We start from the raw sequence: 14,493 nt of genomic DNA, 5'->3' as shown, positions 1-14,493 counted from the left end.
AAAAGTTTAGCAAGTGTATGCTGTAGTCAAAACGCTTTGACTGGCATGATGGATCGCGATTTCTTATAAGCCATATAGCTTTATCAACACTCAACCCAACATCTATTGAGTACGGTGTAGAGCACGCTTTTGCTCTGAAACAAGGCTTAATAAGTCCCCTAACTCTCCCAGTAAGAGAGCAGAAAGATTTATTTCCAATGCTTAGAACAACGAAACACATCAACATTGCCTAACTCTTTTTGTTGTGCACTTGAACATTCGTCGAATGTCACTGCAAATGCTTTTGTGCGTAAACTCAGGGAAATTCGTTAGTAAAAATGTTTGCTGTAACAGCTGAAAAGGGGAAAGCAGTAATGTTTAGCTAAATCAGCAAACATTTTCTTCTACTTTCAAATGGTAAAAAGTTAAAAAAAGCTCAAATTTGTCATAAATATACACCACACCAAACATGATATAAAGCGTTTCATTCCCTTGGTAAGAAGGGGGTCATTATCAAAAATCTTTAGGTATGAGGACTTCAAAGGTCGTACATTGGTAGGTTGTATTTATGTCGAAGAAAATGCGAAAGAGAATTTTGCCCATGTTCCTTAGTGGAATGTTCATGGGAAAAATTTTCAATTTACTCTGTGACCAATCTCGATTTTTTGTATTCAGCACTCTCCCATTCCCAGAAGTGGTTTTCATATGAATACACCAACAAAGCATCGTTTAACATACAAGAGACTTTAACATGTTTTTGGTAACGTCCTTAGAGTTTTTACTATATCCATTTTCACCGCTTTCGAGTATTTGAACACGTTTTTACTTGCACAAATTGTATTAAGACATTTAATTTTATAAATAGGGACTTTATGTAAAAAGCTAAACAATAATTGCCGCGTTTACCCCGTCAATTCGTCTGGTATTAAATTCATACCAAATGGTATTAAAAATATTGACCTATAACGCGAATAAAACAATACCAGCCGGTATTGACAAAATACCTTCCTCTTACTATCAGAGTATAAACTGATCTCCTGATTTGACATATTGTGCGACCGAAAGTCACAATTATTATCCCATTCGGTGGAAATTGTGCACTTAGTGTTCTGTTACGATTCCCAACAAACGTGTCAAGTACTTCCCAAATCTCTCTATGACCTGTAAAAGCACCCGTTATCAGCCGCTGGAAGCCGCATTTGTTACCCGATTCTGCTATTAGTTACAACGGACTTCCAACATACATGGTAAATACTGTCCAAATCGGTCTATGACCTTATAAAGCTCCGATATAGATCTTCCAATAAGCCTTCTATGACCCCTAGAAGTTTGTATTTTTGTCTGATTTGGCGGAAATTTGATACTACGGCAATCAATTAATTTTGAAATTTTTAGCAGAATCCAAGATTCCCAAGATTCAGCCCGGCCGAATACCCACCACCATAGGATGGGGGTATACTAATCTAGCTATTCCGTTTGTAACACCTCGAAATATTCGTCTAAGGCTCCATATAGTGTATATATTTTTGATCGTCTCGACGTTCTGAGGTGATCTAGCTATGTCCATCTATCGAAATCACGATAGAAGTCGAACGTGTAGAGCAAGCCGCTTGAAATTTTGCACAGATGCTTAATATTGATGTAGGTCGTTAGGGATTGCAAATTGATGCAGGTCGTTAGGGATTGCAAATTGATGCAGGTCGTTAGGGATTGCAAATGGGCCATATCGGTTCAGATTCTGATATAGCTTCCATATAAACCAATCTCCCGATTTGACTTCTTGAGCCCATCGAAGCCGCAATTTTCATCCGATGTGGCTGAAATTTTGCATGTAGTGTTCTGTTATGACTTCCAATAACTGTGATAAGTACGGTCCAAATCGGTCTATAACCTGATAAAGCTCCCATAGCCCTTACAAGCCGCATTTTTTCCGATTTAGCAGAAATTTAGCATGTAGTGTTTTGTTATGACTTCCAACAACTGTGCCTAGTAAGGTCCAAATCAGTCTATAACCTAATATAGCTCCCATATAAACCCATCTGCCGATTTGACTTCTTGAGCCGCAATTTTTGTCCGATTTAGCTGAAATTTTGCATGTAGTGTTCTGTTATGACTTCCAACAACTGTACCATGTACGGTCCAAATCGGTCTATAACCTGATATAGCTCCCATTTAAACCGATCTCCCGATTTGACTTCTTGAGCCCTTACAAGTCGCAGTTTTTGTCCGATTTGGCTGAACTTTTCCATGTAGAGTTCTGTTATGATTTGCAACAACTGTGCCAAGTACGTTCTAAATCGGTCTATAACCTAATATAGCTCCCATATAAACCCATCTGCCGATTTGACTTCTTGAGATCCTGGAAGTGACAATTTTTATGCGATTTGGTTGAAAATTCGCACATGATGTTCTGTTATGACTCTCAATAATTGTGCCAAGTACGGTGTAAATCGGTTCATAACCCGATATAGCTCCCATATAAACATTTTTACATATGTCTTATCTTTCATTGCAATGTATTTTAATTTTATGAGTAAATTCCATTCCAGCCCAACATATGAACAATTTATCTCATCTTTCAACAACCTCTGAGTATTTTTTCCTCGCACCCCATTGCTGTAACGCCGTAACTCCGCCCTTTAACACAGCAAAGGTGAAGTTTACAGCTCACATCTTAACACTCTCATCTCCTGCAGTCTCCGCCCTTAATTAAATGCTTGAGCTGCTCACCATTCAACAGAGTTTCCCCCTTGCAGCATCATGACAAACTCATTACAAGCATTTACCGTTATTGCTATTGATACTCTCTCAAATTTATTGCGATTGCTTAAGTTTGCATGGCAACATTGCAAAGGGGGTGTTTCAGTACATCATCACTGGCTGTCAAAGGCAAACCATTTGAAAATGCCGCCGCGTCTTTTTAAAACCGATAACTATGTGAGTTTCAATAAGCAGACTAATAAGTCAACATGTCTGATATGCCGCAAAGAGTTGTGCGGCCTTATAATCGGGAATATCAAAAGGCATTACGAAAAAATGCATAATATAAAATTTACCCGGGACTATCTTCCAAAACCCTCAGTGAATATAAACACCATAACGCGTTCGAAAAACCAAGTTTTACAACTGAATAAAAATGAGTTTCTTAAATGTTGCATAGGATTGGTGGCGGTGAAAAATCTGCCCTTGAATATCTTCAATGATGAGAGGTACTTCAAGAGGCTTATCAATCCCTATCTAGAGGAGTATAGTCTGAATTTAAGTAGTGAAAATATGGTGGATGCTTTGGAGTTTTGGGCCTTGCGCATCAGAACCTATCTCAAGATAAAACTACATAAAAAGCCCTTAAGTTTAAAGTTGGATGTAGTGGGCCGCCATGGTAAAAACATTTTGGTTATACATGTCCAGCAATTGGAGAAATATGAAATTGTCGTACATACCTTGGGGACTATTCAACTGAAGACTAAGCCTACTTCACAAACTCTGAAAGAGGCCATATGGAAATGTCTCAAGGATTACGAAATTGAAGGGCATCAATTATATGCCGTATCAAGTGATAGCAGAGGTCGCTCCTTGAAAGCTCTCCAGCTAATTCAAGATGAAATGGAGGAAAATGATATGGAAATAGAAGAAAACTTACAAAAGCCTATCTTTAGCATAGTCTTCAATGGCTCTTACGTTATAGAATTGGCAGCTCGTATCTATTTTAAAACCATCGATGGTGATCTAAAGCAATGTCGCCAAGTGATCAAGGCAATACATGATAGGCAAATGGAGAACATGTTCTTGCCATCACTGGATAATAGTCAACGTTGGAAATCCACCTATGATATGGTCTTCTCCTTAAAAGAATTCATTACTAACAGTGAAATTGAGTTTGAGTTTGAAGAGAAACTAGAATGGCTAGACTCTTTCTTGCAGACCCATGAGCCTCTACATGTTTGGTCGCAACAACAACATAGTGAGCAATATATAGTGGGAGATTTCTATCGCGATTGGTTGGTGTGTGAGGCGAAACTGAAACAATGGCCCCGCAATGAGTATGCCATGCATTTGTTAGAGGCCATGTTGGAGCTTAAGCAGACCATGTTGGATAATGAAGCCTTTAATGCTGCGCTATATTTTGATCCCAGATTTAATCATTTGGATACACCATATTTTAGTGAGGAGAGAAAGAAACAGGCAGTGGTGAGATTGAATTAAGGACGAAATTTTCATAGAGAAAAAAAAACATTTGAAAAAAAATCTATAGATGAAAACTTTTATCAAAATTTCTATAGAAATAAAATATATTTTATACGTATAAAATTTTGCTACAAATCTTTTTAAAAACAAAGTGTTTACAAAATTTTCTATAAATTAAATTTCCAAAATTTCTTGTAGAAATAAAACTTTGGAAACAAATTATAGAAATATTCTAATTTTCCATAATAAATTTTCTAAAAAAAAATAAAATGTTTGAATAAATATTCTACGGAACAAAATTTTCTGTAGAAATAAAATTTTAAAAAAATATTCTATAGAAATAAAATTTTGACAACATTTTCTATAGAAATAATATGTTGAAAAAAATTCTATAAAAATAAATTTTTTTTTTGTCGCTGTTTATTTGGCTCGAGGTCATATATTGATTAAAAAACCAATGTTTTTTTTTTAATTTTGGAAACTTCTCAGCCTATTAATGAAAGAGAATAGTTAGTTTTTCAAAAATATTTTTATTTTTCAATATAATCTCCTGAAACTTCAATACACTTAGTCCAACGCTTATCTAGCAATTCTATCCCTTGATTAAAATAGTTTTCCTCAAGGTCTTCAAAATAGTGGTTTACAACAGTAATAACATCTTCATTTGAGGTGAAACGCTTGCCAGCAAGAAACTTTTTTAGATTTGGGAACAGGTAAAGGTCACTGGGAGATAATCAGGAGAATAAGGTGGGTGGTCAAGCAACTCGTATATAATTCGTTGATTTTAGCCATTGTTAAAACACTCTTGTGCGCTGATGCGTTGTCTTGATAATTTTTTTTTTTTTTTGGTTTGTAAGCCAGGATTGTTTTTTATCTCTGGAGTATACGACGCTTGAAATCCATTTTATTTCGCTTAAAACGATCCAAACAAGCTTGAGAAATGTTCATTCTTATGCGTTTTGGGTCAACTGTTAACAAATGCGGAGGCCACCGTAGCACAGAGGTTAGCATGTCCGGCGAGACCATCAGAAAAAATTTTGAAACGGTGGTTTTCCCCTCCCAATGCTGGCAACATTTGTGAGGTACTATGCCATGTAAAACTTCACTTCAAAGAGGTGTCACACCCGGCACGCCGTTCGGACTCGACTATAAAAAGGAGGCCCCTTATCATTGAGCTTAAAACTTGAATCGGACTGTACTAATTGATATGTGAGAAGTTTGCCCCTGTTCCTTAGTGGAATATTCATGGGCAAAATTTGCAAAATTTGTTAATAAATGCGCCAACCATCTTGCAGAAAGCTTTTTCATCTGTAGTTCTTCATGCAAAATTAAATGGACTCGACCGTTTGAGATACCCATGATATTAGCTATTTCACGCACTTTTATTCTTCGATCATTTAATACCATATCATGCACTTTGGCTACAATTTCTGTTGTTGTTGCTGTTTTTAGACGGCCACTACGTGGTTCATCTTCAAAGCTTGTACGATCACGTTTAAATTCAGCAACCCAATTGTTTACTGTTGCATATGAAGGAGCACTTTCGCCTAACACATTCACCATATCATTATGAATTTTTTGTCCCGATAAAGCTTTTTTATGTAAATATTTAATGAAAACACGCATTTCTAATTTTTCCATTGTAAAAAAATCGCGGATGCATCTTTTATGAACACCCGTTTCTATATGAAGGAGTTGCCAGATCGAAACAAAATTTAACGTGTGTTCATAGCAGAGATGGAAGTTTTCAAAACACTTAACTTTTTTCTGTTTATACCGCGCTTTTTGTGCTATGCTAAGAAGTTTCCGAAGCACTCTCGCCTTGTTCACCACGGAGTTACTTTACAACTAATGCTTATATATTCTTCTATATTTCTGTTTATTATTTCTACACATGTGTGCACAGTTGGCAGTGTCTGATTTATAATTTATCCTTTCGTGGGTTAGTAGGTTTATAAACTGGAGTATTTCGAGGGTGTATCTCATTTTATGATTGTGCTCCTGCATCAAAATGTCCACATCATTTAGATTCGGTTTATGTACTCTTACTGTGCAATGAGCTACAAGTGCCGTTTTCTGTTCCAAAAGTCTCCCAATGTCATTATGGTCCGATTTGTGACCCGAGAGTCTTGTTGTTAATTTGGTTTTGACATATGCCAAATTTATCCCCATTACCTGTTATTTCGTAGACTACGCTCGATTTATCTTCCTTCTTTATTGTGGATTTTGTATTACTAAAAAACTTATTTACGGTGTTTTGCGTTTTCTGTGCTATCTGCTATCTGTCTTTGTTGTACGTATTTGAGTTACTGAATCTCTCAGAGAAATTTGGAATATATGTTAAAGGCAAATATATCTTCGGCTACCTTTATTCGGTTCTATTGTTGTTGTTTATCTTCACTTGTCTTATCAAATCGGATATGTTTATATTCGGAAAATCATTCAGCTTCAATATTTCTTTTATTTTGTGTTCGTTTACTTCTGATTGCTAATGGCGTTGAAGAGATTTTTTGTGAAACAAAAATTTACAAACATTTCCATAAAAATAAAATTATTTTTTTTATTTTGCGTCGAAATAAATTCTTGGAAATTGTTTACAAAATTTTTGACAGATTTTATTTTATTTTTTTAAAAAAAAAAGTTTACAAAATTGTCTACAGAAATAAAATTTTGACAAAATTAAATTAAATTCTGTCCAATAATTGTTAAAATCCCCTACACTCTACAGGAAAACCATTTTTTTCCTTTCAGTCTCATGCAATGCGTCTTGAAGCCCTAATGAAATCCTTAGATGGCGCAAATAAACTTCTTTCCGAAGACTATGAAATTCAATATCATGGCAAAGGAATGGGCAGAGTTGAAGATCCCTATAATATACTTGAAGCTGAAATGCCCATAATTTGCAGAAATTCAACATCGTTGGAAACCAACCCGAGCTTATGCCACAAACTGGAAAATTTGGCATATGCTCAAAGATTACCCTATTCCACAAATATATTGGAATTTTGGAAACATATGCAAATTAAGGATACTCAAATACATGGCCTTTTGAAGGTGATTCTAGGTGTGGTCATAAGTCAATCATCGATTGAAAGGACATTCAATGCTCTCTCAACATTACTGACAAAAACAAAATCTAAAATGTCCAGAACGGCAATGGAGAACATGCTGCTGGTGAAACTTAATGCCGATATTTTGGATATAGTGGAGGCTTAAAAATAGTTGAACTATAAAAAGGGGGAAGTCTAAATATTTTCCAGAAAATTATAAACTATATATAATTTAATAATAAAAACAAATAACTGAGTTTTGCTTTTCATTTCCGTTTGAAGAAATATCGGAAATATCGAATGATTATCGATAGTTTGCCAGCTCTATAACCTAGTTCAAGGCTGAGAAATTGGGCTCTGAATTTTTTTGTCAACCCAGATTCCAGTTCCAGATTTCTGTGATAAATTTAAATTTTTTATTTTAAACTTACCCTTTTCCATTGCTTTTGAACAATTTGTAATTATCTTCCTTATCATCTTAGTGGGTAGCGGAAAAATGATAGTGTGATTATTTTCATTCGAAATGGTATTCAAAGTTTGTAAATAGCGAAGCTAAAAAAAAAAAAAAAAAAACATATTAAAACATGTAAAAGCTTGCAAAGTTAAGCTGGGCCGAATCTTATATACCCTCTACCATTGATCGCATTTGCCATGTTGTTTGAATGACTTTTTCAATATATATATATATGAGCTACATCAAGTTCTTAGCCGATATGGACCGTACTTGTCTTGGCTGTTAGAAGTTTTAGAAAAAAAATCTCCAAAATTTCAGGCAAATTACTTAAAAATTGAGCTCTTTAGTGGCTCAGAGTTTCAAATTGAAAGATTGGGTTTATATGGCAGCTATATCATGTTATCAACCGATTTAGACCATACTTGGCACAGTTGTTGGAAGTCATACCAAAACGACATATGCAAAATTTCAACCAAATTGGAAAAGAATTGCACCTTTTAAAAGTGAAAGTCATTCTTCAACGATATGTCCAAAGTTCAGCCAAATCGGATAAGAATTGCCCCTTTAGAATCTCAAAAAGTCAAGATCGGAGATCGGTTTATATGGCAGCTATATCGGGTTATGAACCGATTTGAACCATACTTGACACGATTTTGACCATACTCATCACAGTGGTTGGAAGTCAAAACATGAAACTTGCTAAATTTCAGCCCAATCTCAAGCCCACATATCAGGTTATGGACCGATGTAGACCATACTTAGAAAAGTTGTTGGAAATCATAACAAAACACCTCATGCAAAATTTCAGCACAATCGGAGAAGAATTGCGCCCTCTAGAGGCTTTAGAAGTCAAGATCCCAGATCGGTTTATATGGCAGCTATATCAAAACATGGACTGATTTGGCCCATTTACAAACCCAACCGACCTACACTCATAAGAAGTATTTATGCAAAATTTGAATCTGGTTATAGACCGATTTGGACCCTACTTAGCACAGTTATTGAGACGCATAACATAAAATTTCAGCCAAATCGTATAAAAAATCGCGGCGTGTAGGGCTCAAGAAGTCAAATCGGGCGAACGGTTTACATAGGAGCTATATCAGGTTCTTGACCGATTTGAACCCTACTTGGCACAATTGCTGGAACAGAACACTTCATGCAAAATTTCAGGCAAATCGGATGAAATTGAGGCTTCCAGGGGCTCAAGAAGTCAAATCGGAAGATCGGTTTATACGGGAGCTATATCAGGTTCTTGACCGTTTTGAACCATACTTTGCACAGGTGTTGGAAGCCATAACAGAATACTATGTGCAAAATTTCTGCCAAATCGGACAAAAATTGCGACTTCCAGGGGCTCAAGAAGTCAAATCGGGAGATCGGTTTATATGGGAGCTATATCAGGTTCTTGACCATTTTGAACCGTACTTTACACAGGTGTTGTAAGCCATAACGGAATACTATGTGCAAAATTTCTGCCAAATCGGACAAAAATTGCGACTTCCAGGGGAGTCGGGAGATCAGTTTGTATGGGAGCTATATCAGGTTATAGACCGATTTGGAACGTACTTTACACAGTTTTTGGAAGTTATAACAGAACACTATGTGCAAAATTTCAGCCAAATCGAATGGAAATTGAGGCTTCCAGGGGCTCAAGAAGTCAAATCGGGATATCGGTTTATATGGGAGTTATATCCAAATCTGAACCGATATGGCCTATTTGCAATTCCCAACGACCTACATCAATATTAAGTACCTGTGCAAAATATCAAGCGGCTAGCTTTACGTGGTTAACCTCTATGGTGCTTTTGACAGACGGACGGACAGGGCTAGTTCGACTTAGAATGTCGAGACGATCAAGAATATATATACTCTATGGCTTCCTAGATCAATATTTCGAGGTGTTACAAACGAAATGACTAGATTAGTATAGCCCCATCCTATGGTGGTGGGTAAAAAAAACAGCCGATTTTGACATAGCAATCGCGAACAGACCTACTATGCGCACTTAAATTTTTTTTCAAATTTACACAAATTGTTACTGGATGTAGTTCGGATACTAAATGCATATCGAAGGAGAGTAAAGGCTGATCCTACTCTCCTGCAAATTCTATTTGAAAAGTACGCGAACAGACTTATTGCCTTAGGGATACGGATGTAACAAATAAATATTAAGCTTAAAGATTTTGTTGTCTGTTCCTGTTTTTTTGCATAAATTTCTTTAAACTTGTAGTTTAACTTACCTGCAACGCCATAGGATTTTCTTTCATAACATCTGAAGCTTCTTTTAGATTTATCGAAGCCTCCAATTCCCCATGAGCAGCAACAAGTTTAGCTTGGGCTTCGCGTTCAGCTTCTCTTTCGATGGCCATAGCTCTTTGTAAGCGTCTTGGCAAGTGAATTTGTTTGCTGGAAATTTAGTAAGCAAGGTTAAACCGGTTATAGCAAAAAGTTGGCATTTCAATAAATTTCCTATGATTTAGGGCATTGCAGAGGATGTAGTCGCCCCTGATGTGGCCGCTCCCATTGACAATAAATCTATGGGGAAAGGAAATATAATTGTCGAATTATGTTCGTTGGATATGCTGGCCAATGTTTGCAGATAACGTAGCTAGGGAAATGGAAAAGTATTTTGCATTAAGTACAAAATCCTATATTTCGCTTTAATGGGTTTGTTTGAAAATACCTGTAAAGTTATGGGATTTGTGGACATAACATCAGAGGCTTGTTTTAAAGCCTTCGAGGCATTTAACTCTCCCTCTGCTGCTACAATTTTGGCTTTAGCTTCCCGCAGTGCTTCTGCCTCAGCGGCCATGGCTCTTTGCATAGCTATGGGAAGGCGGACATCTTTACTGTAAAATGTCGAAAAAAATGTCTTAGGAACATTGAAGAAGGATTGCAATGAAAAAATGGTAAATAATTTAAAGGCCCAAGTTCAATAGGTATTAAAGCAGAGTGCCTTATTTTCCTATTCCCAGTGCAGAGGTCGTGAATTGATTTTCAACAGAGGCATTGGCCAGTCGCAGAATAACAGTACCAACACTATGGAACAAAAAAGTTGCCTAGAAGATCTGCTTGGAGGCCACCGTAGCGCAGAGGTTAGCATGTCCGCCTATGACGCTAAACGCCTGGGTTCGAATATTGGCGAGACCATCAGAAAAAAAATTCAGCGGTGGTTTTCCCCTCCTATAGCTGGCAACATTTATAAGGTACTATGCCATGTAAAACTTCTCTCCAAAGAGGTGTCGCTCTGCGGCACGCCGTTCGGACTCGGCTATAAAAAGGAGGCCCCTTACCATTGAGTTTAAACTTGATTAAGAATGCACTCATTGATATGTTAGAGGTTTGCCCTTATTCCTTAGTGGAATGTTCATGGGCAACATTTATTTATTTTCTGCTTAGATCCCATACACTGGCTGCAAACTTCTATCTAAGGCATTTCATAGTGTTAAAAGATTCCCAGTAAAAATTTCATTGCCACAAGAAATCTCGTTCGTCACATTAATTGGTTCTACGTGTCATTTCGACCCAGGCTATTTCAGATTAAAAAACTGTTCCTCAACCAGAAAAGTAACACCCAAGATAAAGAAAACCTCTAGACGTATAGGGCTTAAAGCAGCTATAGCCAACATGAGCGTTATCTAAATGGAACATATCATCTCCGGATTATGGTGTCTCCCATATAGACTTTAAGAGCATGGCGCTGAGCCATAGCTATATCTAAACTAAACCTTTTATTGAATTTGCATATTCCCGACTATAGGCAGATCTCACTGCTCTTAATGGGTATAGTATTTAATATACTCACATTTCCACTCTTTCCACTTTGACACCCCATGGATCAGTTGCTTCATCTAGAATACCTCCAATTGTACGCGACAAGGACTCTTTGGCAGTCAAAAGTTCCATTAAATTCTTGGTACCCACAACATTTCTAAGCGTAGTCTGGGCCAGTAGTTTGGTCGACTCATGTACATTTCTAATTTGTATTACAGCATCCAAAGGATTTCGTACACTGTAGTAGACCACAGCATCAACTTGTATGGTAACAGAGTCACGAGTCAAAACCTCTTGGGGATGTACATCGAAAGATTGTGTACGCAAATCCACTTTGACAAACTCATCAACACAGGGAAGTATAAAAACGAGACCGGGACCAGCAACACCACCCTTTCTGAAAATAAAAAGCAAAGGATTGCACAAGATAGTCAAAAAAAAGTAGTACTTTATATACCTCAAACGTCCCAAGCGAAATATTACAATTCTTTGATAGTGTGCCACTGTTTCTAGACAAAACCATATGGTAAGGGGAAATGTAACAAAGAGTAAAATATAGGCAAGAAATATAAGGGCATTCTCCGAAAATATTGGCTGGGTATCCGCTGCAATCGAAAAAGAGATTGTATTTTAATTAATGGAATTTACCACAAATCACTTACATGTGCGAATTTGTCGTCCCAGTGATTGTGGCCTATCTGGAAATGATGATCTCTCCATTTTAACAATAAATTTGTTCCTAATAAAATATAAAAATTTATTTAAAATTCCGTTAAACTTTCTAATAAAAATAATTAAATTTGACACTTACTTTTACTTCATTAAATGCTACCATCAATGTCATGACTTTAACAGTGAACGTTCGCACGATAAAACTTCAATTCGGGTGGGGGGTGGTTGGTGGTGGGGCCATGGCCTGCAGGCATAAGTAGAACCTTTGAGAAAATGCAAGTAGCCTTTACCATTGCATTTCTTTAACAGTTTAACGGGCAATAAGTCAATATAAATCTTTCCCAAGGTATAGCGAGGTATTCATTTCCTTGTTGAGCTTGGACTGACATAATGACCATGTCTGCACGCATAATCTACGATGCAATGACAGATGTGGGTGTTGAAAATTAAGATAGGATAAAGGGGTACTCCAAGCATGTGAAATGAAGATCAATATCATCAATCGAAAAGTGACTGTTTCTAGATTCTAAAAAACCCCCACATTTTAATATATAGTTACTGCTACTCACGACTGCGTTTAGCCTGTCCCAAAGATCCTGCAGAATAAAAGAAAAAGTTAATTTAGTTAAACTTTAAATTCTGTAGAAAGAATGAAGTTTTACCCCTTTAGAAAGACGATCGACAACTCCAGGATCGCCTACAAGTAGAATCCGCGTCGCAACCAAATCCACCATTAGATCGCATCAACTTTGATATTATGGTTGAGCCTTTTACACACAAAAGCTGAGTACTTTCGGATTTTTGTTGCTTTCGCAATGAACTTACTACTAATTGCAAACAGCATGGCGGTACAAATGGTGTTGGAAAGTAATTGCCGCTGGCACCGAGGCTCCTCCACGAATATAACCACTGCCATTGAGTAGGTTCACACATAGTAATACAGACCCAATGTGTGTGACAAATTCCGTTATACCAGCATCGATAGCATGTTATCGATTTCAATAAGGTCTTTAAATTCAAGGTATATTTTTAGAGAAATAACATTGAATCCAGAAGCTTCCCCCTTTATAAAAACCTTAACTGTCAAAATAAATTTTATTGTAGGAATATTCAGCCCAAGACACAAACACAGTTTTTGTGACAAGATGGCAGATTGCACCATATGATTTGTGGTTGTTGTACAAATGAGACCACCTTTAATTGTTTCGCCATGCTAGCCTATAAAGGCCAAAATAGAATAAGCGCTTTGAACTTTGTGTTTTGAGCATTGCGTTGAAAAATGTGCAACTCTGTAAATAAATCCCACAAAAGCGACACGCAAAAGTAAAACAATTTTCAACTTTGATGACTGAAATGGAGCGTCATTCTGTGTTGCCATACTTGAAGTCGTGGTTTTAAGAATCAAAGTTAAAAAATGTTTAACTTTTGCTTTTTTGATATTTGTTTGCAATGCAAATAAAGCTTTAAGCCTTACATGCAAATGTGTCTACAACAACAATTGTATAGTTATCGATATCATGCAATACCCTTATTGCACCCTTTTCAGTGCATGTTATAAATCTTTCCAGTTTATCTAAAAGACTTGCACTTGATATATTAAAATAAAATATGGGCAATGTAAAACTGGCCCTATGTCATTTTTATTGCATATTATCGATAGCAATTCATGCATCTTGTCTCTAGATATCTATAGACAGTATTTATTTTTATACAGTACAAATTCGATTATTTGCAATTATATAAACAATTGTCCAATACAATTTTGTACTAAATTTCTATCCAGAAGAACTTGTACTGTCCTATCCAGTGCAAAAATAAGTCTGATTAATTTCAAAGTTGTCTTAAATAGTTATCGATAACATGCAATATCAGATAATTGTAGCGTCTTATTTTATTCCTATCCAATGCAAGTGAAATTTTCTGGATAGAAATGCTGTGTTTTATTTTAGTACTATATAGTGGAAATCGTGATTAATCGTATTTTATTATTTGTTATTGTTTGTTATCGATAGCTTACCGGTAAAACTTTGCACTGATATTTTTTTCCCTCTTTCCACTATCTGATTTGTCCTAGATGGCACGAAAATAAAACATTCCATTATGCCTTGTTAAAATGTGTAGGCCTGCAGCAAGCCGTTCGGACTCGTCTAAAAAAAGGGAGGTCCCCTATCATTGAGCTTAAACATGGGTCGGACAGCACTCGTTGATATGTGAGAAGTTTGCCCTGTTCCTTAAAGAATTGTTCATGGGCCAGCAAAAACAGCAAAACCTTTCGTTATACTGTGCTTACCCCCCATATTTTTCTTAAAGTGCAAATGGCCCAAGTGAACTCTTTTTTTTGCAAATATGTTGGTAGTACTGCCATCTTTGGTCATT

The 14,493-nt window shown here is 36.5% G+C and overlaps 2 protein-coding genes across 4 annotated transcripts in view; one reads left to right on the top strand and one right to left on the bottom strand.

The window, feature by feature from the left end:
* Positions 1–12,886, bottom strand: part of LOC106087403 (stomatin) — a 52,571-nt gene extending 39,685 nt beyond the window's left edge. The window contains exons 1-7 of one of the 3 annotated variants that reach the window (XM_059367931.1): positions 12,780–12,882; positions 12,257–12,713; positions 12,108–12,184; positions 11,903–12,050; positions 11,477–11,842; positions 10,355–10,520; positions 7,646–7,766 (exon numbers count right to left, since the gene is read on the bottom strand). In XM_059367931.1, coding sequence (XP_059223914.1) covers positions 7,646–7,766; positions 10,355–10,520; positions 11,477–11,842; positions 11,903–12,050; positions 12,108–12,165 — 859 coding nt within the window. In that variant the 5' untranslated portion in view covers positions 12,166–12,184; positions 12,257–12,713; positions 12,780–12,882. Of the gene's footprint in view, positions 1–7,645; positions 7,767–9,911; positions 10,280–10,354; positions 10,521–11,476; positions 11,843–11,902; positions 12,051–12,107; positions 12,185–12,256; positions 12,714–12,779 lie in introns of those variants that run through there. The other 2 variants (XM_059367930.1, XM_013252428.2) reach the window with 2 other exon arrangements.
* LOC106087396 (uncharacterized) lies at positions 2,899–7,381 on the top strand. Its single transcript, XM_059367926.1, has 2 exons — positions 2,899–4,167; positions 6,916–7,381. Exons 1-2 carry the CDS (start codon positions 3,016–3,018, stop codon positions 7,378–7,380), a joined length of 1,617 nt encoding a protein of 538 aa, XP_059223909.1. The 5' UTR covers positions 2,899–3,015; the 3' UTR covers position 7,381.
* Positions 12,887–14,493: the final 1,607 nt, after the last annotated feature.

The sequence above is a fragment of the Stomoxys calcitrans genome, chromosome 4, assembly GCF_963082655.1.
Source record: "Stomoxys calcitrans chromosome 4, idStoCalc2.1, whole genome shotgun sequence".
In the NCBI taxonomy this organism is placed as follows: Eukaryota; Metazoa; Arthropoda; class Insecta; order Diptera; family Muscidae; genus Stomoxys; species Stomoxys calcitrans.
Note: the sequence above shows the minus strand (reverse complement) of the source record. Positions and strands in the feature narration are given on the sequence as shown.

Coding starts and splice junctions, on each gene's coding strand:
- LOC106087396 (XM_059367926.1), top strand. CDS start 3,016: ATGCATAATATAAAATTTACCCGGGACTATCTTCCAAAACCCTCAGTG. Junction 4,168..6,915: donor AGAGAAAGAAACAGGCAGTG/GTGAGATTGAAT, acceptor TTTTCCTTTCAG/TCTCATGCAATGCGTCTTGA.